Raw genomic sequence first — 24,745 nt, 5'->3', positions numbered from 1 at the left:
GTCAGCGAGTGATTGAGTGGCAGCCGATCAACGCTAGGATGTGTAAGTTGAGAATTAAAGGCCGTTTTTTCAATTACAGCATCATCAACTTACACTGTCCACATGAAGGGAGACCCGATGACGAGAAAGAAGCGTTCTACGTGCAGCTGGAACAAGCCTATGACGGCTGCCCACGCAGAGACGTAAAAATTGTCATCGGTGACATGAATGCCCAGGTAGGAAGGGAGGCAATGTACCGACCGGTAATCGGGCCGAACAGCCTGCATGCCGCATCGAATAACAACGGCCAACGGTGTGTCAACTTTGCGCCCTCCCGAGGAATGGTAGTCAGAAGCACCTTCTTTCCCTGCAAGGATATCCACAAAGCTACCTGGAGATCACCTGACCAACAGACCGAAAACCAAATCGACCACGTTTTGATCGATGGAAAATTTTTCTCAGATATCAACAATGTTCGCACCTACCGCAGTGCGAATATAGATTCGGACCACTACTTGGTTGCTGTATGCATGCGCTCAAAACTTTCGACGGTAGCTACCCAACGTCGAAACCGAACGTCGCGGTTTAACATCGCGCGGCTCCGGGATTCTGGAGTAGCCCAAGATTACGCGCAGCAGTTGGCAGTGGCACTACCAACGGAAGAGCAGCTTGGTGCAGCTACTCTTGAAGATGGCTGGAGAGACATCCGTTCTGCCATAGGTAGCACTGCATCAGCAATGCTAGGTACGGCGGCTCCGAACGTGAGGAACGACTGGTTCGACGACGAATGTGAACAGTTAGTGGCCGAGAAGAATGCAGCTTGGGCGAGCAAGCTGCAACACCGGACGAGAGCAAACGAGGAGCGATACAGACAGGCGCGGAACAGACTAAACTCGGTATCCCGTAGAAAAAAGCGCCAACAGGAAGACCGAGATCGCGAAGCGATGGAACAGCTGTTCCGTGCTAATGACACAAGGAAGTTCTACGAGAAGGTGAACCGTTCGCGCAGAGGCCATGTGCCACAGGCCGATATGTGCAAGGACACCAACGGGGATCTTATCACGAACGACTGTGAGGTGATCGAGAGGTGGCGGCAGTATTTCGACGAGCACCTCAATGGCGATGTGGCGGAATACGAAAGTAGCGGCGCGGTAACGAACTTGGGAACGCGTGCGAAGGACGATAGACTGCCGGTCCCAGACCTCCAAGAAGTGGAGGAGGTGGTAAGCCGGTTGAAAAATAATAAGGCCGCTGGCGTTGACCAACTACCAAGCGAGCTACTAAAACACGGTGGTAATGCACTAGTGAAAGCACTGCACTGGGTCGTTACCAAGATCTGGGAGGACGAAATTTTACCGGAGGAATGGATGGAAGGAATCGTGTTTCCCATCTACAAAAAAGGCGATAAGCAGGATTGCTGCCATTACCGCGCGATAACTCTGCTGAACGCCGCCTACAAGGTACTCTCCCAAATCTTATGCCGTCGATTTTCACCGATTGCAAACGAATTCGTGGGACAATATCAGGCAGGATTTATGGGCGAACGCGCTACCACGGACCAAGTGTTCGCCATCCGTCAGGTGTTGCAAAAGTGCCGCGAATACAATGTGCCCACACATCACTTATTCATCGATTTCAAATCAGCCTACGACACAATCGATCGAGATCAGCTATGGAAAAATCATGCACGACTACGGATCCCGGACAAACTAATACGACTGGTCAAGGCTACGATGGATCGAGTGATGTGCGTTGTTCGAGTATCGGGGATAAACTCGAGTCCCTTCGAAACTCGCAGAGGGCTACGGCAAGGTGATGGCCTTTCGTGTCTGTTATTCAACATTGCTTTGGAGGGTGTGATAAGGCGAGCGATGATAGACACGAGTGGCACGATTTCCAGAAAGTCCGTCCAGCTAATTGGTTTCGCTGATGATATTGATATTATAGCACGCAACTTTGAGAAGATGGAAGATACGTACATCGGACTAAAAGCTGAGGCCAAGCGGATCGGACTAGACATCAATGTGTCAAAGACAAAGTACATGAAAGGCAGGGGTTCGAGAGAAGATAACGTCAGCCACCCATTACGAGTTCTGATTGGTGGTGATGAAATCGAAATGGTCGACGAGTTCGTGTACTTGGGCTCACTGGTGACTGCCGATAGTGACACCAGCAGAGAAATTCAAAGACGCACATTGTCAGGAAATCGTGCTTACTTTGGACTGCGCAGGACGCTAACTATCTACAAAACGCTGATTAGACCGGTTATCCTCTACGGGCACGAGTCCTGGACAATGCTTGCGGAGGATCAACGCGCAATCATCTTCGGCAGAGTTCAGATGGAAGACGGTACGTGGAGAAGGCGAATGAACCATGAACTGCACCAGTTGCTGGGAGGACCAACCCTCGTCCAAACGGCCAAGGTCGGGCGGTTACAATGGGCCGGGCATGTTGTTAGAATGTCGGAGAACAACCCGGTTAAAATGATCCTCGATAATGATCCGACCGGTATAAGAAGAAGAGGCGCGCAGCGGGCAAGATGAATCGATCAAATTGAGGACGACCTGCGGACCCTTCGCAGCTACCGAGGCTGGCGGCGAACAGCCATGAACCGAGTTGAAGTAGAAAGTTCATCCGACTTTCTCCCGAAGTTCTACCAAAAGCCGAGACCACTGTCACTATGCCAGTGGCAGTGACCAGTGCCCGTGAAAAGATATTTTTGTCGCTACTCGTCGCGGTTACGCTGACGTGAAGGCTTGCTTGAAAGGTGACTAGTTTTCCTTCACGACTGGGTTGCTATTCTTGCTATGCTGCAAGTTCAATGAAATTCAATGAAAAACTTTGATGAGGGCGCTGCACATGCTAAGATGGGACCGGTATGCAAGTATGTTTCCGTTCGTTAACAAAAGTACTTGCATATTGGTTCCATCTTGTTGCGGAACAGATTTTATATAAACGAATGACAAAAAATATTTTATTCCATTTGAAAAGTTTATAATGTAATCCATGTATGTGATTCAATAGCATCACGGATTAATCAACAGAGTAGCGGAAAAAAGCAAATTATTTCCGAAATATGTATTCATCTTTTTCTCGACATGTTGATTTTCAATATGGGACTGATATGCAAGTATGGGCAGTGTAAACATAGGATAAATTCCGTAAATCGGTTATTACTAGAACCATTAAAATATTCCCAAAGGATTCTGCGACATTACCCACCAGCCTTTTTTCAGTATCTTTTTTACCGAAATCGTAATCGAGATTTAAGTGTGAGTGAACTAAAAATCTAGAATTAAATAGATAAAACTGTAATTCTATTAGGTTATAGTGACATTCTGTTGAGTAATAGTTCAGGATCTGAGCTAAAGCAATGAGACGTGTTAAATAAAGTCAAAGAAAATTAAATAAAGCTATACTTAAGTTCATGTTGCCTAGAACATTGAGAAAATATCTCGAAAATGCTGAACAATATTGGGTACATTTTCGATTTATAGAGATTTTCTGTTGCTGCGAGAATTCCAAAAGTACTTTGCATTCATAAGTACTCTTGGTCAAGACTGAACAGCTTAGGAACCGGTCTGCATCATCGTGTGGTAAATATAATGGTAAGCTCTGTATACGAGCGCTCTCGGTCTTCGAAACAACTTAATTGAATAAATTAGACAAACCTGTGAAATCATAAATGGTCTGACATTGTACTGATGTCTGAACCAAGCGGACCATGTGTGACATATCACGATGTTGTCAGAGCTTTAAAAATAATATAATCATCTATTCTTAGTTCTCCAATACTAAGTCAGTTTGGAATTCTTCATTGGTTTGACAAAATCGGGAGGTTTCTGTACTTGCATTGCACTCATACCGTATTAAAAGCTGCCATTTCGCGCATGTGCGCAAATATTATAAAGTACCTAACTGATATTGTGTAGTATTCTTGTTTCAAAACCTCATTTTAGTCCTAACAACAATGCCTCATGTTTTGTTATAAGCTCATCACAAGTCCGAGAGACGTCAATGTAGAATTTCGAATCATCATAAACGATATATGAAAGCTCTGTAATTTCGTTATCAATTTCATTTACTAATACTCTTGAACCTTTTTTCATTTTCAATATTTTTAGTCGTTGGAACGCCACAGCCACAGTACAAAGTTAGCCGTTGTTAGTAACAGACACGGTTCTGTTCGGGAGCGGATTTCCACCTTCTTCGGTATAGTCAACAGACCCGGGCAGAACGCGATTCTGTCTCTCGGTTATTTGGGAGGATACATCTCGAGAATATAATCGTAAAGCTACGGTTGTTAGTAACATTATTACAGCGTGATGCAAAAGTGAACAAAAAACGTGCCAGTCGGTAACAAATACTAGCTAAGCGTAGTAATTGTGATAATATACTAACACACCAGACTGAAAGATTACCGATGTGAACATATATAGCAGTGAGACATATTGAATGGTTCTTTCATTTGTTATCAGTCAGACAGTGTCCGGCAAAGAGTGTGTTCAGCGTTGAAGAGCATACCGCACAGTCGGATGTGAAACCTGGCGGTCTGACTACTCAGCGGGGCTGGTGTGGCGATCGAATAGATACGGGCTGTGATGTGAAACATAATTTGAGATTTTAAGCTTAGCGTGGCCGATTGTTTTCTCGCTAGAAGCAAGTTTTTTTTTGTTGTAATTTGGTGAAGTGATTTTGGCACACACAAAAAAATACATCAAAATGGATGTGGTATACACAAGCGACAGTTGCGACAGTGATTCGCGAGAGCAGAAAACCGTCGATTTTGGCCATGCCAACAAACGCCATTTGGACGAAGATCTCCTGCGCATGTGCAAAACGAGAAAGTTAGCCGAAGATATCGAAACGGTACTGCTAAACCATAACAACCTGTCCACCGTTCCGATATCCATCACCGAGTTCGGCAACCTGCGAGTGTTGGATCTTAGTAACAACAGTCTGGAGCAGATACCGGAGGTGATAACACAACAATGCCAGCTGACGACGCTGATTGTGAAGAATAATCTGCTTGGCAACAATTCACTCCCGAAAACGCTTCTTTCGCTGAATGGCGGCGGTTTGAAGGAACTGAACTTGAGCGGGAATCGTTTCACGCACTTTCCGGAACAGGTGACCGAGCTGAAGACCCTCAAATATTTGTACCTGGGCGGCAATCAGATTGCGAACGTCTCCAAAGACATCTGGAAGTTGCAAAAGTAAGTATCTCGTCGTTTCCCATATGTGATGTACGATTTGGAAAGAGTTTTAACAGTTGATTGTGATTCGATCAAATTTAATATTCCGTTATTATCATAATTGAAATAATTGTATGAAACTTCATCTTCTAGATAAGGGGCTGTCCATAAAAGACGTCACGCTTTTTTTGACGATTTTTGACTCTCCATCCCCCCTTTGTCACAAATTGTCACAGAATCAAAGACTCCCCACCCCCCCTATGTCACATGTCACGAATTCAAATTAAAAAAAATTATTCTCAATACATTTTCAATATGTATGACAAACCATACAAATATGAGGGAAAAATCGATTTATTACATGCTGTCATTAGATTAAAAAATATCCCAAAAACTACAAAATCATCGGAATTATTTTATTAATATCAATTATATAAATTAACAAAAGTATTTGGTTGGAATTGATGAAACATTTAAATCATCTGTTTTATTCCTCCTAGGGGTACACAGATATATTATTGTTTTAGGTAAAGAATAATATTTCCTTAGTGTAGCATACAGGGCTGAAAAAATAAACACCAAAACCTCATCAAAACGAGATCACTGCCGGAGAATCTTTTCATGATCAGTTGATCAGTGAATTTTAAATCACATCGATCAATATCGGTATGGGTAGTGATTTTAAGCTAGAATGATTCTTGATTTATGTAAGTTTAATCATTGGATGATTCGATAAGCTTTGATGTTGGTGGAGGAAAATCACATATGATCAAGATAAGACATGACATGATCTACGTCTGAAATCGTTGATCTCCCGCCCTTTTTCAAATGGAGTACAATTGAATAAACTGCATCAGAATCAGATAAGAAAAATTCTTAAGATATACTATTATCAATGCTAGAAAATCAAATTACTGAAAAAATTGTCAGTGCATAACTTAAGTTAAACCGTTTGAAGGCATCTTTTTCTTTTTTACTCATATTAGGCAAAATTTATTAATTTCGCTAATTTACCCGCTCCTCCGTGCACTTTTACTTATCACAACAGAAATGATTTCCTGCATCATTCATTTCCGAATTTACAAGAAGAAGCTTTTACATCAACAAATACACATTTCCCTATAGAATGTGAACGTTTATTGTGGAGATTTTTTCAGGAAATAGGGCAAAGCAGTAATATAATTAGGTATTTCAAAAATGCGCTCATTGAAAATATTGGACGTCACATTCCAAGAACCTCCCCCCCTTCCCCCTGTCACAAAAGGTCACGTTTTATGAAACACCCCCCTCCCCCTTGCGGCGTGACGTCTTTTATGGACAGCCCCTAATCTGTTTTCATTGTTTGGTCCGCGGACCATAGAGTACTTTTTGGCCATGGAATAGTCGCGAGTAATAATACATTTCTAATTATTTCTCCCTGGAACGTTGTGAGCTCTAATGATCTCTAGTATCCAAATATTTGGTGTTGAAAACTCTACGACTTGAGTACATAACTGCAAATTCCTTGCCAGACCATCAATTCTCGGGTGAATTCATCTGTTTAAGTAAGTTACTTTGTGACATAAACTGAATGGTACTCTTCTTTAGACTTTGCTTCACTAGTCACCGTGTTCATTTTTTTTATAACGCATAATAAGCCACCTTTCAACAATCACTTTCAAGGACAATGCTAATGAATCCGGCGCTCGCTGAGAGTTACTCATAACGGAAGACGAGAAAGAAAAGTTCTGATGTTTTTTATTTATGTAAAGTTCTATTTGCAATGGTTCGCCTGCAGTTCCTCTCCAAAGTGTATGACGACAGGAGGCTTATTGGCCGTTATAAAGAAAACGCGACACGTATACTCGTTTGTTTACGTAAAATTTATAGCTCGGAGCGCTTAGCGATAAAGGCGAGCTAACAAAAAATAGTGTTCGGTGATGAATAGATCTATGATTACTTTTTTAATTGGCAAATAAATTGAAAATACTAGAAGAAAACCATACATATATAATATGTGGTGTTATTTTCAAAATGTGTCACTTCGATTTTTGAAAGAAATCAAGGGATTGTTTGTGCATTTATTTATTTATATTATTTATTTATTTGTCGTCAAACTATAGTAGATCATTACATTGTTTTGACTACTTTTTAACACGTGTGATATTTTCTAAAATAAACATTAATGTGCATTATGTTCTAGGACCTAGGTCGTATTGAATTAAAATATTGTTTGAGCTGGGCTGTCGTTATTGTAAAGTCAATTGCTCCGCAATGCCTATTATAAGTTGACATCATTTGATTTAATGGACCAAATTTAGTTGGTACGATAATGACTTATATAGAGTATAGGTCGGTTTCGTAATTGTCGGGAAGGTATATAAAAATTAAGTTTAGACAGAAGTCCAGATGAATCCACCCAATGTGTAACGATGTTATGTATGAATGAAACTATCAATTATTCTCGACGCTCTTCTAGTGTGTGGATGTCAATGAGCATGCAACGAGCTTTGTATGATGGTAGAGGAAATCTTGCCCAGCCTAACTTACGGAGTGCAAATAATAGAAATTGCTTTTGAACTGATTCTATACGTTCCTTATGAGTGATTGAGAATGGGGACCAAACAATGCTACAATATTCATGTATAGACCTTACGTAGGCAATATATAATGTTTTAATCGTGTAAGGATCGCGAAAATTATAGCTGAAGCGTTTTATAAATGCAAGAATGTTATTAGCTCTGCCTATTATCGTATTATAGTGATCGATGAAAGTCAACTTTTTATCTAAAATTACTCCTATATCTCTAATTCTGATACATCTTTCTATTGTTTGATCGCCTAGTTTAATTGTGATATCTGCCGTGTTTTGTTTCCTACTGAAAGCTATTACTTCACATTTATTGACGTTTAGTTTCAAAAGGCTTTTGTTACACCAGACATGGAACGTTTGCACTTCATCTTGAAATACCACCTTGTCTACATCAGTTTTTATTATGAGCATGAACTTAGCGAGGCACCTCTCGCCGATGATAACGTAAACAGGTGAATAATTTGTTGCTAATTAGTTACGGTAATTTTAAATTTGTTGCTCAATTTTTTTTATTTTTTCGAGTACTTCGCTAAGTTCATATGAAGTTAGTGAAGCCTTCCATCCAAATATGCTTCAAAACAAATCGAAGAATAGTAAATAATTTGTTGCTAATTAGTTACGGTAATGTTGAATTTGTTGCTCTTTTTTTAATTTTTTTGAGTTCATATGAAGTTAGCGAAGCCTCCCTTCCAAATATGCTTCAAAACAAATCGAAGCCTAGTGAATAATTTATTCCTTTTTTGTTGCTAATTAGTTACGGTAATTTTGAATTTGTTGCTATTTTTTTTCTTTTTTTTTTAGTACTTCGCTAGGTTTTGAAGCATATTTGGGAGGGGGGCTTCGCTAACTTCATATGAACTTAGCGAAATACTCAACAAAATAAAAAAAAAAATTGAGCAAAAAATTCAAAATTACCGTAACTAATTAGCAACAAATTATTCACCTATTTGCGTTATCATCGGTAAAGGGTGCCTCGCTAAGTTCATGCTCATGTTTTTATTTCTAGGAAAACTTCATGTCATGTCATCGGCATAAATAAAAACTTTTATGTGTTTTAAAATAAGAGATATATCGTTTACAAATAAAATGAATGCCCTCTCTTAGATGATAACCTTGTGGAATTTCTGAGGTTACTAGGACATGGTTGGATATCCTCCCTTTAAATCGAACCATTTGCTGACGATCAGTCAGGTACGACTCAAGCCATTTGAGTAGTTCAGGACCAGTCCCTATTTTTTGTAGTTTGAATAATAACATAGGTATATCAATGCGATCAAAAGCTTTGCTGAAGTCAGTATAGAGAGCTTCTATGTAATTACCCTTATCCATAGCAGCCAGTGAGTAATTGACAAATTCGAGTAAATTTGTATTAGTCGAGCGACCCTTAAAAAATCCATGCTGCATATTAGTGATTCTATTTTTAACTTGATAAAACATTTTTTCATTGATTATCGCTTCAAAAAGTTTAGGAATGCAGGAGATAATTGCAATTCCTCGATAATTACACACATCTGATTTTTTCTCCACTTTTGTAAATCGGTACCAAATAGGAGTCCTTCTATAATTTAGGCAGAAATACCGGTCATGAGTGATTTATTGAAGAGCCAAAACAAGGGTGTGGCTAGTTCTAACGATAGTTTTTTCATTAATACGGGAGGAATTCCATCAGGTCCGGGACCTTTAGAGATATCTAATTTATTGAGCGCTTTCGTAATATCTTGGACACTAATGTGATGAATATTAATGTCACAAGCATGTTCAGGGAAGAAATTAAAATATTCACTGTGTCGATACTCTTCGGAAAACGTATATAGGTTTCTTGGAAGTAATTTGCAAATAGTGTACAAATATCTTCCGAGTTGTCAGCAGTCTTACCCTTGAAAAACATTTTTGAGGGAATGCTCACTCTCCGTTTTTGGATAGTACTCCTCAGAAGCGATTTCAATTGCCAGATTCAATTGATTACAAGTTTGTAAGTAAGTTCCTAAGTTGACGCTACTACTGTCTCTTTTATATTTTTATGGGCCTTTTGTTTTCGATTTTTCAGATTTTTAATGTTATCATTATACCATATTAGATATTTATAGTTAAGTCGTCGTCTAATTCTCTTAAAAGGTACCTGATCATTAATAGTATCAAATAAAATCTTATATAACATTTCCACAGAGGTTTCAACATTAGACTCCCTGAACATGGTTTGCCAATCAATGTTACTTTATGTTAACTAGTATAACTTACAGAATGAAACAGTGCTTTGTTTGCGTAGGTCATCCTTAAGAAAACGAAGTGGGTTAACTATTACATGTAATTCCAGCACCGGAACCCGAGAACCGATAAAATCTAAGTCGGTTCGTACGGCCACCAACTAACATGACGTACAAACTCTACTAGTGTTTATACAAATTTAGAAGTTTTTATACGATTTTGTCATCGTACTCTAAACGACGGTTCAAATTTTTGTTTAATCCGAAAATATGCAGTAATTTTTGATAGGACCATAAGACCTAACCTTTCATTTGACCCTAAGATTGGAAATATCGGTTCTGCAAACTCTGAGAAAAGTGAGTAGGATCCACTTTTTATCATATGACTATTTTCTCTCGTCGTTAATCGAAAACCGGGAACCAGGATAGCCAGAGTCGGTTTGTTTAGTAGGCAGATAATGCCTATCGATTTGTGGAGTTTTGAGTCCTATTTAGAATTTTTTTTGCGGTTTTTGTTTCGCCGGTTTAAGTGACGGTGTACAATATTGAACACACCACACAACACCATATAACTCGGGAACCGGAGGTCGCATCCGGATGAAATTCAGGAATTCCGTATGGCACCGTAAGACCTTTCATTTGAATCTAAGTTTATAAAAATTGGAGCGGTCTTTGAGAAAATCGATTGCACGTTTTTAGTTCATTTTGCGCATTTTCCCCCTAATTCCTGAACCGGAAGTCGGATCCAGATGAAATTCAATAGCAACCTATCAGACTACAAGGCCTTCAATTTAAATCTGAGTTGAAGAAAATCGGTTGAGTGGTCCCTGAGAAAATCGAGTGCACTTTTTCTTCATATTTTGCACATTTTACCCCGTTACTCCCGAACCGGAAGTCCGATCTGGGTAAAATTCAATAGCACCCTATGGGGCTAAGAGACCTTTCATTTGAATCTTATTTTGTGAAAATCGGTCCAGCCATATCCGAGAAAATCGGATGTACATGTTTGTAACATACACACATACATACACACATACAGACACACACAGACATTTACTCAGTTTGCCGAGCTGAGTCCAATGGTATATGACATTCGGCCCTCCGGGTCTCGGTTAAGAAGTCGGTTTTCACAGTGATTGCATAACCTTTCTATATGAGAAAGGCAAAACTCGTCGATTTAAAAAAAAACGGTAATACTATGTTCACACTATGAGTTAAAACATGTTATAACTCCGATTTCATGTTTTAAGCGAAATAACATGTTTTACTTTTGCGTTATTTCATATTCAAAAACGTCACATTAAAACATGTTTTCCCGAAATAACATGATATAATTGTCAGTAAAGCACAACCCTGCTAGCATTTTCCTTCACTTTTCGACTATGTCAATTGACAAGCTGTTCAACAACAGCAGTTTTTCATCGAAGTAGCCATGTAATCATACTCAAACAAAACTGGAAACTGGTACCAACGTTGCCAGGTATACCGATTTCTCGGTATTTATACAGATTTTTGACCTCTATACCGCAATACAGATATGTACTTCCAAAATACCGATAATTCACGGATCATACAGATAAGTAGCGATTTTGGTTTTTAGCTTGAATAGACATGAGAAAAGGTTGTCGTGGGACCTTTTTTTCGCTCACCTTTTCTACTACTTATGTAGAAGAGATATTGATACCGATATGATATAGATAGATTTTTGCGCCGACTACAATTTTTGGAAAAATGACCTGGCAACGCAGATAGGTACAACCATTTTTCTTAGCGTGAACAGTGCGGTTTTAACTTTATATTACTATCGTTAAAACATGTTATTTTTGGCCAGTGTGAACATAGTATTATACAACGAGTTTTATCTTCGATTTCATGTTTTAAGCGAATTAACAATTAACCTCGTTATTGCATATTCAGAAACGTCACATTGAAACAAGTTTTCCTTATACCACGTTCACACTACGAGTTAAAACGAGTTTTAACTCTGATTTCATATTTTAAGCGAAATAACATGTTTTTCTTCCGTGTTATTCCATATTCAGAAACGTCACATTAAAACATGTTTTCCCAAAATAACATGATATAATGATCAGTCAAGCACAACCCTGTTAGCATTTTCCGTCATTTTTCGACTATGTCAATTGACAAGCTTTTATCGAAACAGTTTTCCATCAGAGTAGCCATGACAAAGCAGAACAGGAAACTTGTACAACCATGCTTGTTTTTATGTTTAAAGGCATGACTTTTTTGGTCATTTATTGCTGAAAATATTTATTTCACGTAAATGGCCAAAGTTTCGAAGCAAATACCCTTCGAAACGTTGACAACTAACGTGATAAAAACATTTAAAATCAACAAACGGCCAAAAACGACTTTTTAATACGTAGAAGAAAACTTTTTGAATGAAGAAGTGGAAAAATTGAAGCGATTGACATAATATTTTTACCAATTTTTCGAGACATTGTGAAAAATCATGCTTCTTGTAACCGGGGATGCAATCTTCAATTTTTTCACTGTAGATTTTCCTATTCCGAGAAACTACAAACTATTCTATGAGAATTCCGGAATCCAGTAAAGTTCCACAGTAATTTATCTTTGTAGCAAGTGCTTAATATTTGCGACGTAAACATTTTGCAGTTTGTTTATAAACAAACAATATGTCATGCGTATAACATAATACAAGTGTGAACAGTTAGGTTTTAACTTTATATTACTATCGTTAAAACGTGTTATTTTCTGCAGGTGTGAACATAGTATAAGGCCATTTCTGAGAATTTGCGCGTTAAAAAAAATCGTTAAAAGGTGCACATACACACACAGACATTTTCCGATATCGTCGAGCTAAGTCGAATTGTATATAATACTATGTTCACACTATGAGTTAAAACAAGTGTTATCTCTGATTTCATGTTTTAAGCGAAATAACATGCTTTAGTTTTGCGTTATTTCATATTCAGAAACGTCACATTAAAACATGTTTTTCCGAAATAACATGATATAATTGTCAGTAAAGCACAACCCTGCTAGCATTTTCCGTCACTTTACGACTATGTCAATTGACAAGCTGTTCAACAACAGCAGTTTTTCATCGAAGTAGCCATGTAATCATACTCAAACAAAACTGGAAACTGGTACCAACGTTGCCAGGTATACCGATTTCTCGGTATTTATACAGATTTTTGCCGTCTATACCACAATACAGATATGTACTCCCGAAATACCGATAACTCACGAATCATACATATAAGTACCGATTTTGGTTTTTAGCTTGAATAGACATGAGAAAAGGTTGTCGTGGGACCTTTTTTTTGCTCACCTCTTGGTGACATTTTCTACTACTTATGTAGAAGAAACTCTGATACCGATATGGTACAGATAGATTTTTGCGCTGAATACAGATTTTTGGAAAAACGATCTGGCAACGCAGACTGGTACAACCATTTTTGTTTTTGAATTAAAAGATGACCCGTTTGGCCATTTGCTGCTCAAACATATTTATTTCTCTTAAATGGGCAACGTTTTGAAGCAATAATCCTTCGAAACGTTGGCCATAGGCATGAAACGATAATATCCTCCATAGCTAGGAGAAGTACCTGGCTTATTTCTTATTTTCCGGATGTTATCGAAATACTTTTTGTCTTTCTCATATAGAAAGGTTATGCAATCACAGTGAAAACCGACTTTTGAACCGAGGCCCGGAAGGCCGAGTGTCATATACCATTCGACTCAGTTCGTCGAGTACGCAAAATGTCAGTGTGTGTATGTGCGTATGTGTGTATGTAACGTTTTTTTGCACTAACTTTTCTCGGAGATGGCTGAACCGATTTTCACAAATTTAGATTCAAATGAAAGGTCTTGTGGTCCCATACAAAATTCCTGAATATTATTTGGATTCGACTTCCTGTTCCGGAATTATGGGGTAAAATGTGCAAAAAATTGTGAAAATAAGTGCACTAACTTTTCTCAGAGATGGCTGAACCGATTTTCACAAACTTAGAGTTATGGGGTAAAATGTGCAAAAAAAAAAGAAAATATATGTTCTAACTACTCTTTCTTTTTGACGACTAAGTCAATATTTCTTTTTTGCTTTACATGCGATATTCACCTAACCAGAGACCATTTTTGTAGAAACAGAAAATGAAAATTATAGAATGATAGTACTCAAGAGAGAGCAAGGATGTGAATATATAGAACGGAAAAGAAGAGACGTGACAGAGGGTCATTTAAACAAGCAGAAATCTTTTTAAGTAACTTAACTTTTACCTTCTACCAGAGGAGTCGGGCTTAGGCATCTGAACAATGTGAATCGTCCAAGTCTCTGGTATGTCGGAAAGTAGTGATAAAGGTCTTTTACCATTTACTATGCCTCCTCAACTCTTACAGGAGAAAAATCTCCGGGCGAGAACTGCGGATGAGTCGTTTGTCGAGTCGCCATATTATTTTGCTGATTACTACTCGGGTTTTAATTACCGAATTCTGATAATATTGAATACAATATCATCGCTTCGGTTAAAAAAATCAATACGAGAGAAAAAATAATCCGACAATTATGCGATACTGCTGTTTTATACAATGCGAAAACTCAAAGCGAATGTACCTATTTCACTTATACCCTTAGGCCAATGAATCGAACAGAGACAGCAGGTCTCGCTCTAGTTTAAGGTTTTAGTATATGAGTTGAATAGTGTAGCGGAGATGAACGCAATTTGTTAATTTTTCGAAGCACTCTCCCACTGAAAATTTCATTCTCGTGCATCTATTTTCAGCCTCCAGCTTCTATCGCTCGGCGGAAACTTGATCACCGAAATCCCGGAAACCGTCGGGTTGCTCAACAATCTCCACGCACTTGTGCTCTGTGATAACCTGCTCGAGGTGCTCCCGAGTTCGATCGCCCGTTTGGTCCACCTCAAGTCGCTGCTGCTGCACAAAAATCGTCTCAAGCATCTGCCGCGCGAGATCATCACACTCAAAAACCTAACCGAGGTGAGATTTATTTTTAGTTTTGTTGTAATCGAATTTGAACACATCAGTGGAACCCACACTCACGCTCACATCCGAAGGGGTTCTAGTGTGGTGTCGACTAAGACGATCAAGATTCCTTTGTTTGTATATTGGAGTACCTATTAAAGGGTGATTTTTTAAGAGCTTGAGAACTTTTTTAAACAATAAAACGCATAAAATTTGCAAAATCTCATCGGTTCTTTATTTTAAACGTTAGATTGGTACATGACATTTACTTTTTGAAGATAATTTCATTTAAATGTTGACCGCGGCTGCGTCTTAGGTGGTCCATTCGGAAAGTCCAATTTTGGGCAACTTTTTCGAGCATTTCGGCCGGAATAGCCCGAATTTCTTCGGAAATGTTGTCTTCCAAAGCTGGAATAGTTACTGGCTTATTTCTGTAGACTTTAGACTTGACGTAGCCCCACAAAAAATAGTCTAAAGGCGTCAAATCGCATGATCTTGGTGGCCAACTTACCGGTCCATTTCTTGAGATGAATTGTTCTCCGAAGTTTTCCCTCAAAATGGCCATAGAATCGCGAGCTGTGTGGCATGTAGCGCCATCTTGTTGAAACCACATGTCAACCAAGTTCAGTTCTTCCATTTTTGGCAACAAAAAGTTTGTTAGCATCGAACGATAGCGATCGCCATTCACTGTAACGTTGCGTCCAACAGCATCTTTGAAAAAATACGGTCCAATGATTTCACCAGCGTACAAACCACACCAAACAGTGCATTTTTCGGGATGCATGGGCAGTTCTTGAACGGCTTCTGGTTGCTCTTCACTCCAAATGCGGCAATTTTGCTTATTTACGTAGCCATTCAACCAGAAATGAGCCTCATCGCTGAACAAAATTTGTCGATAAAAAAGCGGATTTTCCGAATGGACCACCTAAGACGCAGCCGCGGTCAACATTTAAATGAAATTATCTTCAAAAAGTAAATGTCATGTACCAATCTAACGTTTAAAATAAAGAACCGATGAGATTTTGCAAATTTTATGCGTTTTATTGTTTAAAAAAGTTCTCAAGCTCTTAAAAAATCACCCTTTAGTATACACATTCTAAAGTTTTGTTCGATATGATTTGAGAGACAGTCGTTTTGCAGAGGGGCAATTTTTTGCCATGACTATTTCTTTTTATTTCATCCATACTTTGTTCGTCTTATCGGTCGGGCTCATAGACTGTTATGGTTTCGCGCATCACTATTTGGAGCAATGTTATTTACTGAAGAGCGACCGAAGAGATAAGGCGACCGATAAGACTTGCCGGGAAAGGCACCGGAGACACCAGCAAATACTCATTCACCTATGGTCAGAGCTGGGCATAAAGTGCGCAAAAACACTGGATTGCAATTCGTCATGATGCAGCGAAAGGTCAACTAGATTTCAATAAGTCCATTATCGCGAGACGGCCATTTTGGTCGTTTACTACTTACCTACTGTCGATCGATGGGAATATTTATTAGAACTTTGATATGTACTGAGGATTGTTTGCCACCGATTGATGCAAAATATTTATTGCAAATTCGAAGCTTAGCGACCAGCTGATCAAACGTGAAAGACAATGGGGTCTCTTGACAGCGAGAAACAATTGAAACCCCGTAAAGCTTTCATTGAAATTTTTATCAGTCTCAATCTAATGTGAAGCGATCGATTGCACTATTTAAAGGAGTAATGATCAATTTTCAAGTAGCGTGTTTTTCGGAAGGGAATTCCGATATGGAAAATCAGAATTCCTTTCCCACAGATATAATTTTTTTTTCGGGTTCGGATCGGATACGGGTAAAGATTTTTATTCATTTTTTTTAATTCGGGTCGGGTTTCGGTTTGTAAGAAGGTTTTCTCAGTTCTTTACTTTCGACCGGGTACGGGTCGGGTTCGGGTTTACGAATTTGCTAACCCGACCATCTCTAATACATATATGACTGTAAAGGTAGATTTTGAACATCTTCCAGGACAATAAATTCATTTAACTACGGCTCTGGAAATATTCTAAACAAATGTTATTTCTTTTAATGCTAAGTTCTGATTTGGCAGGCGACCTGCTTATGCAGACAAAACACTCAAATTTGTGATACAAATAAGTCAATGAATAGGAATCTTTATATGAAAGAATGCCTGAAGAAAACATGAAAATTGTACACGTCTTCAGCAAGGGCCAGTTCAAGCACAGACTAACAGACAGGACACTCAAATTAGATTCTTCAATCATTTTAACGGTCATTTCGAATATTCCTTTATTTGGGACAGTACTCACATGTGTCATGATGGCGCCACGTTACCCTATCAAAAACAGCCTGTCTGTCATCTATACTGTGTTTATTTTTTTCATTTACCAACAGAGTTGCCATTCATGCAGAATTACCTGTAATGTATTGATTTGTATACGTCCATGCGAATTTCATGCAGAATACAGATTTAATACATATTGCCAAAACTATATACAGAATTATGCCTACTTCTCATCCTCCAACCCAATACAAAATCGAACCCGTTTTGTTACAATATTTACTTGCTTCTGGTCTGCCGCCACTTAATTTCGGGTGAAAACTACCAACACAATAAAAAATAGTCTAGATGAACAACGTTGAGTCAAATAAATGGTTACCTTCCAACATCGCGAAAAAGTTAAATATATTATCAACCTAATCCAATAATTTATTGTGACGATTCATTTTCAAAAATTTTGATGAAATCAGGCATCCCTGTAAGCAGCTGATCGGTGTTGACAAACGAGGGGAAACCAACTAGTAAAAAAACTTTTACGTAACACAAGGGGTGTACCGATAGTAAATAGTTCGCGCAGTACAATATAGGTGGAACTAGTGCATCACGAAAAATTATTTTTATAAGAATTTACGCATACTGTCATGTCTGTTAGTCTGTGGTTCAAGGTTCATTTTTGGTGTAGGCAAATTTTGTTGTGAATCTTCGCAGCATTTACCAAATTTATCGTCCCGCAAAGGGTCATACATCATAACAGTGAGTGATCCTTTATGGTATGAATCCTTAAAGTCTACCTTGCACCTTCTACCATCAAGAAAGCTTGAAAATGTCGATTTGCAAGTAATTTCGGATGAAGATGATACTTCTAGTCAAAAGCGAAGGGCAGCAATGTTAAATGTAAAGACTGTCCCAGAAAGTATGAACGCAACCAAAAACCGCTGCCATTTCGCAATGGTTCAGAATCTGTCAATTTTTATGGCTGCGTCCTGTTGTTTACACTCTTCTCTAACCACTTGCGAAATGCAATCAGGAAGTTCGGTGAGGATAACACCTTTGAGGATGAACCGAAAACGGTTCGAAAAAAAGGTCCTGCTAACCCTCAGTTGGATAAACGTACGAGGTCTGTTCAAAAAGTACCCGGAATTCTCATTTTTCTAAAAAAAATATTTATTTATTCGTCTACATCTATATGGTCCCCTTCAAAGTAATCCCTTCTAGATATAATACACTTATGCCAGCGTTTTTTCCAGTCTTCGAAACACCCCTGATAGTCACTTTTTGTAATGCTCTGTAGTACTCTCAGCGATTCTGCCTTTATCTCTTCAATCGATGAAAAACGCTGTCCTTTCATGGGTCTCTTCAACTTTGAGAACAGGAAAAAAACACACTGAGCGATATCTGGTGAATAAGGAGGTTGGGGCATGATTAAAGTCTTGTTTTTAACGAATAAGCAACGATGAATTTTGCTGCCACTCGTTACATGCCCAAAACATTTGAAAAAATATGATGGCATGAGCCAACTGATATGCCAACTTCATCAGCAACTTCTCTAATAGTGATTCGTCGATCATCCACAATCATTTTTTCCACTTTTCCCAAATTTTCATCGATTATTGACGTGCTGGGTCGACCGGAGCGTTCGTCGTCTTCAACGTCTTCGCGGCCATCTTGGAAACGCTTATACCACTCGTAAACACTTGTATTTTTCATAGCAGACTCACCGTAGGCTCTCTGTAACATTTCGCACACTTGGTTATACTTTATTTCATTTTTCGCGCAAAATTTAATACAAATTTTTTTACTCTTCCATTGTTTAAACTAACAAAAATCGCCGAGCTCAAAAAAACACGTCTACACCAGCCGCTACAAGACAGAATGTAAACAATGAATACAGCTGAAAATTTCACCATACATTAGGGACATATGTACCAACACAATAAAAAAAAATTTTGACCACCGGACTCTCCAGACGCGCGCAATTAAAAAATTCCGGGAACTTTTTGAACAGACCTGGTATACTGAAGGCGTTTGAGCAAAAGAAGGAGGTTTCAGTTCGGGATGTGGCCAAAAAAGTGGGCACTTCTAAATCAAATGTTCTTCTTGCTAAAGAACGTTTGAATCTTCGAACCTATAAGAAGCAGAAACAACCAAAACGTAATCCGAAACAAGAAGCACCGATCAGGCCGAGGGTTCGAAAGCTGTACAATACGATTCTTGCTGGAAATTTGAACTGCATAATCATGGGCGACGAAACCTACGTGAAACTCGATTACAAATCCTTGCCGGGACCACAATATTATACAGTGCGAGAAGGGCAAGTGTTAAACCAGTCCGAGACAGTCGAAGTCGAAAAATTTGGTAAGAAAGCTATGGTTTGGCAAGCAATTTGTAGCTGTAAGATTTCGAAACCCTTCATCACCACTGCTTCAATGAACAGCGAAATATACATCAAGGAATGTTCACAAAAACGATTTCTACCCATGATTCGAAGCCACAAGGACAGATAGATAGTCCGATGTACGTATCTTCCATCTTCTCAAAGTTGCGTGCTATAATATCAATATCATAGCGAAACTAAGTAGCCTGATTTGAAATCGATGAATAAATGATTGTATTCGCGGCACTTTTGCAACACCTGGCGGATGGCGAACACTTGGTCCGTGGTAGCGCGTTCGCCTATAAATCCTGCCTGATATTGTCCCACGAATTCGTTTGCAATCGATGAAAGTCGACGGCATAAGATTTGGGAGAGTACCTTGTAGGCGGCGTTCAGCAGAGTTATCGCGCGGTAATGGCAGCAATCCAGCTTATCGCCCTTTTTGTAGATGGGACACACGATTCCTTCCACCCATTCCTCCGGTAAAATCTCGTCCTCCCAGATCTTGGTAACGGCCCAGTGCAGTGCTTTCGCTAGTGCATTACCACCGTGTTTTAGTAGCTCGCTTGGTAGTTGGTCAACGCTAGCGGCCTTATTATTTTTCAACCGGCTCACCACCTCCTCCACTTCTTGGAGGTCTGGGACCGGCAGGATATCGTCCTCCGCACGCGTTCCCAAGTTCATTACCGCGCCGCTACTTTCGTATTCCGCCACATCGCCATTGAGGTGCTCGTCGAAATACTGCCGCTACCTCTCGATCACCTCACAGTCGTTCGGGAGAAGATCCCCGTTGGTGTCCTTGCACATATCGGCCTGTGGCGCATGGCCTCTGCGCGAACGGTTCACCTTCTCGTAGAACTTCCTTGTGTCATTAGCACGAAACAGCTGTTGGCGCCTTTTTCTACGGGATACCGAGCTTAGTCTGTTCCGCGCCCGTCTGTATCGCTCCTCGTTTGCTCTCGTCCGGTGTTGCAGCTTGCTCGTCAAGCTGCATTCTGCTCGGCCACTAACTGTTCACCAACCAATGCATACACGGAAAAGATATTAATTTTTCTCCAGTATTATACAGTAGAGCCATTTCCGAGCAGTTTCCATAGATGAAAACAAACACTAGATAAGGTCTTATGTGCAAATGACTGTTTCTCTTTCGATTATTACGGTTTTAACGGCTATCCCTCTGTCTAACACTTTTCATTGAATAATGACTAAAACCATCAACTTTCGATCTGCACTTCAGAATATGTTGGAAAATACAGGAATACTCCGTAATAATTGAAAGAGAAAGTAAACAAAGAGAAACTGTGATTTGCACTATGGACCTTTTCTAATGTTTATCGAGATATATTTTATAGAAGAGCAATCGCGGAAGTTTTCAAAATCGGTTGGGAATTGTGATTTTTGGGTGTAATAGCTTCGTTAATCTGAATAATAAAACTGCATAGCTTCTGAAACCGAATCAGTGGCAATCGCTTGTTGAATTCAGATTGATTTGTTGGATTCGAATTTGATATAAGAGGGTCATAATCCTGAAATAACATATGTCATCGATGTAAATGAAAATCAACCGAATAAAACATACCAGGAACTTCTACCTACTCTGCTATCCATATTTTTCCAGCTCAGTCTGCGTGACAACCCGTTGGTGGTACGCTTCGTCAAGGACATGACGCTGAATCCACCCACTCTGCTCGAGCTCGCAGCGCGATCGGTAAAAACCGCCTCGATCCCGTACGGTCCGGGAGATCTACCGCGGACATTGATTGAGTATCTGGAAACGGCCAATTGCTGTGTCAATCCACACTGCAAAGGTAAGATTACGCGTGCATTTATTCGATTGTACCGTCGAAACAAAGCTTTGTTTTAACTGTAATGATATCGACTTCAAGTGCCCCCGTTCTTTCATTCATTCATCCCAGTATGTATTTTGATTTCTTATCTTTTCCCGTCATTCCCGTAGGAGTATTCTTCGACAATCGCGTGGAACACATAAAATTTGTTGATTTTTGCGGCAAATACCGTATTCCCCTGCTGCAGTATTTGTGCTCCTCCAAGTAAGTGTTTGTTCAGAGAAAGTAGGTCAGTGCATGCAGTTTGCTGAGTAACATTTTTATTAATTTTTTTCAGGTGCATCGCCGATACGAGTACCTCGGATCTTCACGGAGAACCAAGCAGCAGCATGATGCGAAAGGTTTTACTCGGATGATTCTGGCTATCATATCTAAGTCATTTTCGATAGCAGGCATCGGGTCGAGCACGCTAGTTATGCAGAAAACGTTCTACGACTGTGCAGAAAAATAAACGTACTAATACGTTAGACTCGTAGAAAATCATATTGTCGAACAATTCTGAGGGTTATTTACAAATACGAAGCTTCAACACTTTCATATTCGCTTTTATAAACTGTCTAACACTAAACATTGTGATTGGCTCCAAGAGCTTGTGGTTTCCGGGTATTCATCATTCTAACAAATCAGATTTTGAATATTATGTGCCGTATGGTGACCCGGTTGTTATGGATTATTAATCTGAATAATTTTTCTTTAATCCGAAAAAGTCCATCATGGAACATTTTACATCAGTACACAGACTTAGCAGACGTCATGGCTCACGCCCTAAATCGTCGAAGTGACGTAGTAAAAATCGAAAAATTGAGTGCATTGAACTTGGCGCTTCTGAACGTTACCGCGCTTCCTTTTGAATACACCAGACTAACCTTCGATGTGCGGGTGCATTATCTCGTCTCGAGGCGTGAGCCTATTTTATAGTAGTATATTTGATATACGTTTCACTTTAGTTTTACACAATTTACAGAAAAATAACTGTTTAATCCTGCGCTAAAAAATAATCTCATCATAGTTATGTGAATATTATCCACTCTACTCGTAGGTTTTAATGGACTAAAGCTGTTTAATGTATAATCCAGTAAGAGTTACGTGTTTCATAGATCAAATGTGGCGTTCATGTCACATTTACCTACCAGTTCATATCACATTTAGATACCAGAGAATTGTTATTTTAAATGTTGGTTGAAGTCACGTGCAGATTTTCTCTGATTTTCAACTAAATCAATATTTTTACCATGGAAAATACTAACTGCCTCACTGTTCGCCTTTTTCAAAATCGAATTTTTCACACCGGAAATTCACGTAGATTGTTTGACATTTTGGATTTTCGCATGACATTCATTTTCATCACGCAAATTATTCAAAAAATACAAAGCAATGCGGACACCTTTCTGACATTTGAAACAATTGACGTGATTTTTCATGTAAATTGAACGTGGACTTTTATATGAGTGTGGGGTTGTTTCACTAAGGCTGTGAACCATTTCGCGGTTAATTTTAACATTTGGTTAAAATCTGACACTCGAGCGGTTAATTTGATGTTGTCAAAAAATAACCCTGCTCGAGAGCTTATGTCGTTTTCGTTTTTAAATTGCACTACACTGGTGTAGCGAAAGCAGCTGATATCACTATTCTGTTTGAAAGTCGAAAGTTTCGGGTATAATTTCATGCAAAGAGTTGAGTGATAAACGTGGAAACCGCTTTATAATTAATAGAAGAGAAAGTAAACAAAAAGAAACTGTCACTTGCTTATACGCCCTTTTGAAAAAATAACCGAGAATCGCACTACACCAGTGCTACACTTTTTCTGCACCACTGGTGTAGCACTCATCAAAAGTTTGGTGTAGCTCTGTGCAATTAGGTTTTGCACGAACAGAATGAACTTTTTTTGACAGTCGACGTGTACACTGAAGTCTTTTTTTATGCGAATTTACGTACCGCGTAAAAAAAACCGCATAACTCTGAAAATTCGCATAAAAAAAACCGCATAACTCTGAAACTTCGCATAAGAAAACCGCATAACTCTGAAAAGTCGCGTAAAAAAACCGCATAAAAAAAGACCAGTTATTTACAGTTTAAAAGTTCATCAGAAGTTCTTCGTCGCCTCACACTCAACAGATTCATACATATATCGCTCCTTGATGCTGGAAACACATACAGGGCAATCTTTTTAGTTATTTTCACTGTGGAATACGTTTTTAACAGGCACTTTTTCGTCATTTTTTCAATTTTTAACTTGCAGTCGCAAAACAAAACAAGTACACGGCAACTGTCAAAGATGAACTTGATTCATCTGCAGTTCATTTGTGTCGTCATCGTGCAAAAGCTAATGGAATCGTTTATTGTAGTCAATGGTTACTGTTTATGTTTTCGTCATTTTTGTTCGTTTATTCATGCCTCAGTGTAGCACTGCACCGGTGTAGTGCAAATTAAAAACGAAAACACCATTAGTTATTTTTGACAAATCGATGGTAATTTTCCGAAAATCTTGCAATGCAAATTCTAATATTAATTCGAAATCGGCCATAGTCTTAGTGTTGTGTAGAGAAGCTTGTGACGGTCGAAACTCAGCTTAAAACGAGCGAAGAGTGAGCGAGTATGAGGAGAGAAATCAACCTCGGTATTTTCTAAGATTGACTACGGCGGTCGATTGGCGGTATCACAAAATACACGTTTGCTTCCGATTCGTTTGCTAGTTGTATTTGAACTGAACTCTACTCTACTGATTGTTACATAATTTCCCGTATAACATTGATTAAGCCATGTATATGTTTTAACGAAAGAACACCAATGAAAGGAACAGTGGAAACTGAAACTACGCAAGGTTTGTATAAACTTGTTTTGCGAAACTAATTACTCCAACCAGCAACATCGCCACCACCTTGAAATGTCAGTTTCAATCAATAAAATAAACTGCTAAATCTGAATCTAACTTTTCCTCTTTCTTTAAATCTATCTAGTTGAAATGAGACTTAATTTCTATTTAATTTATTCCACAGGCATGCTATCACACAGAGATGCCAGGTAAAAATTTCAAATGTCTGCAGACAGGGTCTGTAAAGCTAAAAAAAATCTGCAGTCAGCAAGTATGTCTTGCTGGCAGCAATTTCTCTATAAAGTATGACCCGCAAAACTGACTTGGCGAGCAAAAAAAAAAAAAAAGGTCCGTGGAAATTTCAAAAGTCTGTGAATACAGACGAAAGTCTGCGAGAACTTCAAAAGTCTGCAAAAGTCTGCGAGAATTTCAAAAGTCTGTAAAAGTCTGCACAACAAAAAATGTCTGCAGCACTATACCCCAAATCTGCAGATTTACAGACAAATCTGCAGACCTGGCATCTCTGCTATC

The 24,745-nt window shown here is 39.1% G+C and overlaps 1 protein-coding gene across 2 annotated transcripts in view; it reads left to right on the top strand.

The window, feature by feature from the left end:
• The window catches only part of LOC131428020 (leucine-rich repeat-containing protein 58), a 31,629-nt gene extending 9,550 nt beyond the window's left edge, over positions 1 to 22,079 (top strand). For both annotated transcript variants that reach the window (XM_058591655.1, XM_058591654.1), the window contains exons 2-6: positions 4,104 to 5,195; positions 14,717 to 14,933; positions 21,174 to 21,363; positions 21,513 to 21,606; positions 21,680 to 22,079. In XM_058591655.1, coding sequence (XP_058447638.1) covers positions 4,702 to 5,195; positions 14,717 to 14,933; positions 21,174 to 21,363; positions 21,513 to 21,606; positions 21,680 to 21,758 — 1,074 coding nt within the window. In that variant the 5' untranslated portion in view covers positions 4,104 to 4,701 and the 3' untranslated portion in view covers positions 21,759 to 22,079. The remainder of the gene's footprint in view (positions 1 to 4,103; positions 5,196 to 14,716; positions 14,934 to 21,173; positions 21,364 to 21,512; positions 21,607 to 21,679) is intronic.
• Positions 22,080 to 24,745: the final 2,666 nt, after the last annotated feature.

The sequence above is a fragment of the Malaya genurostris genome, chromosome 2 (genome assembly GCF_030247185.1).
Source record: "Malaya genurostris strain Urasoe2022 chromosome 2, Malgen_1.1, whole genome shotgun sequence".
In the NCBI taxonomy this organism is placed as follows: Eukaryota; Metazoa; Arthropoda; class Insecta; order Diptera; family Culicidae; genus Malaya; species Malaya genurostris.
The sequence above is the reverse complement of the archived record's forward strand: the minus strand, read 5'-3'. Positions and strand labels throughout refer to the sequence as shown.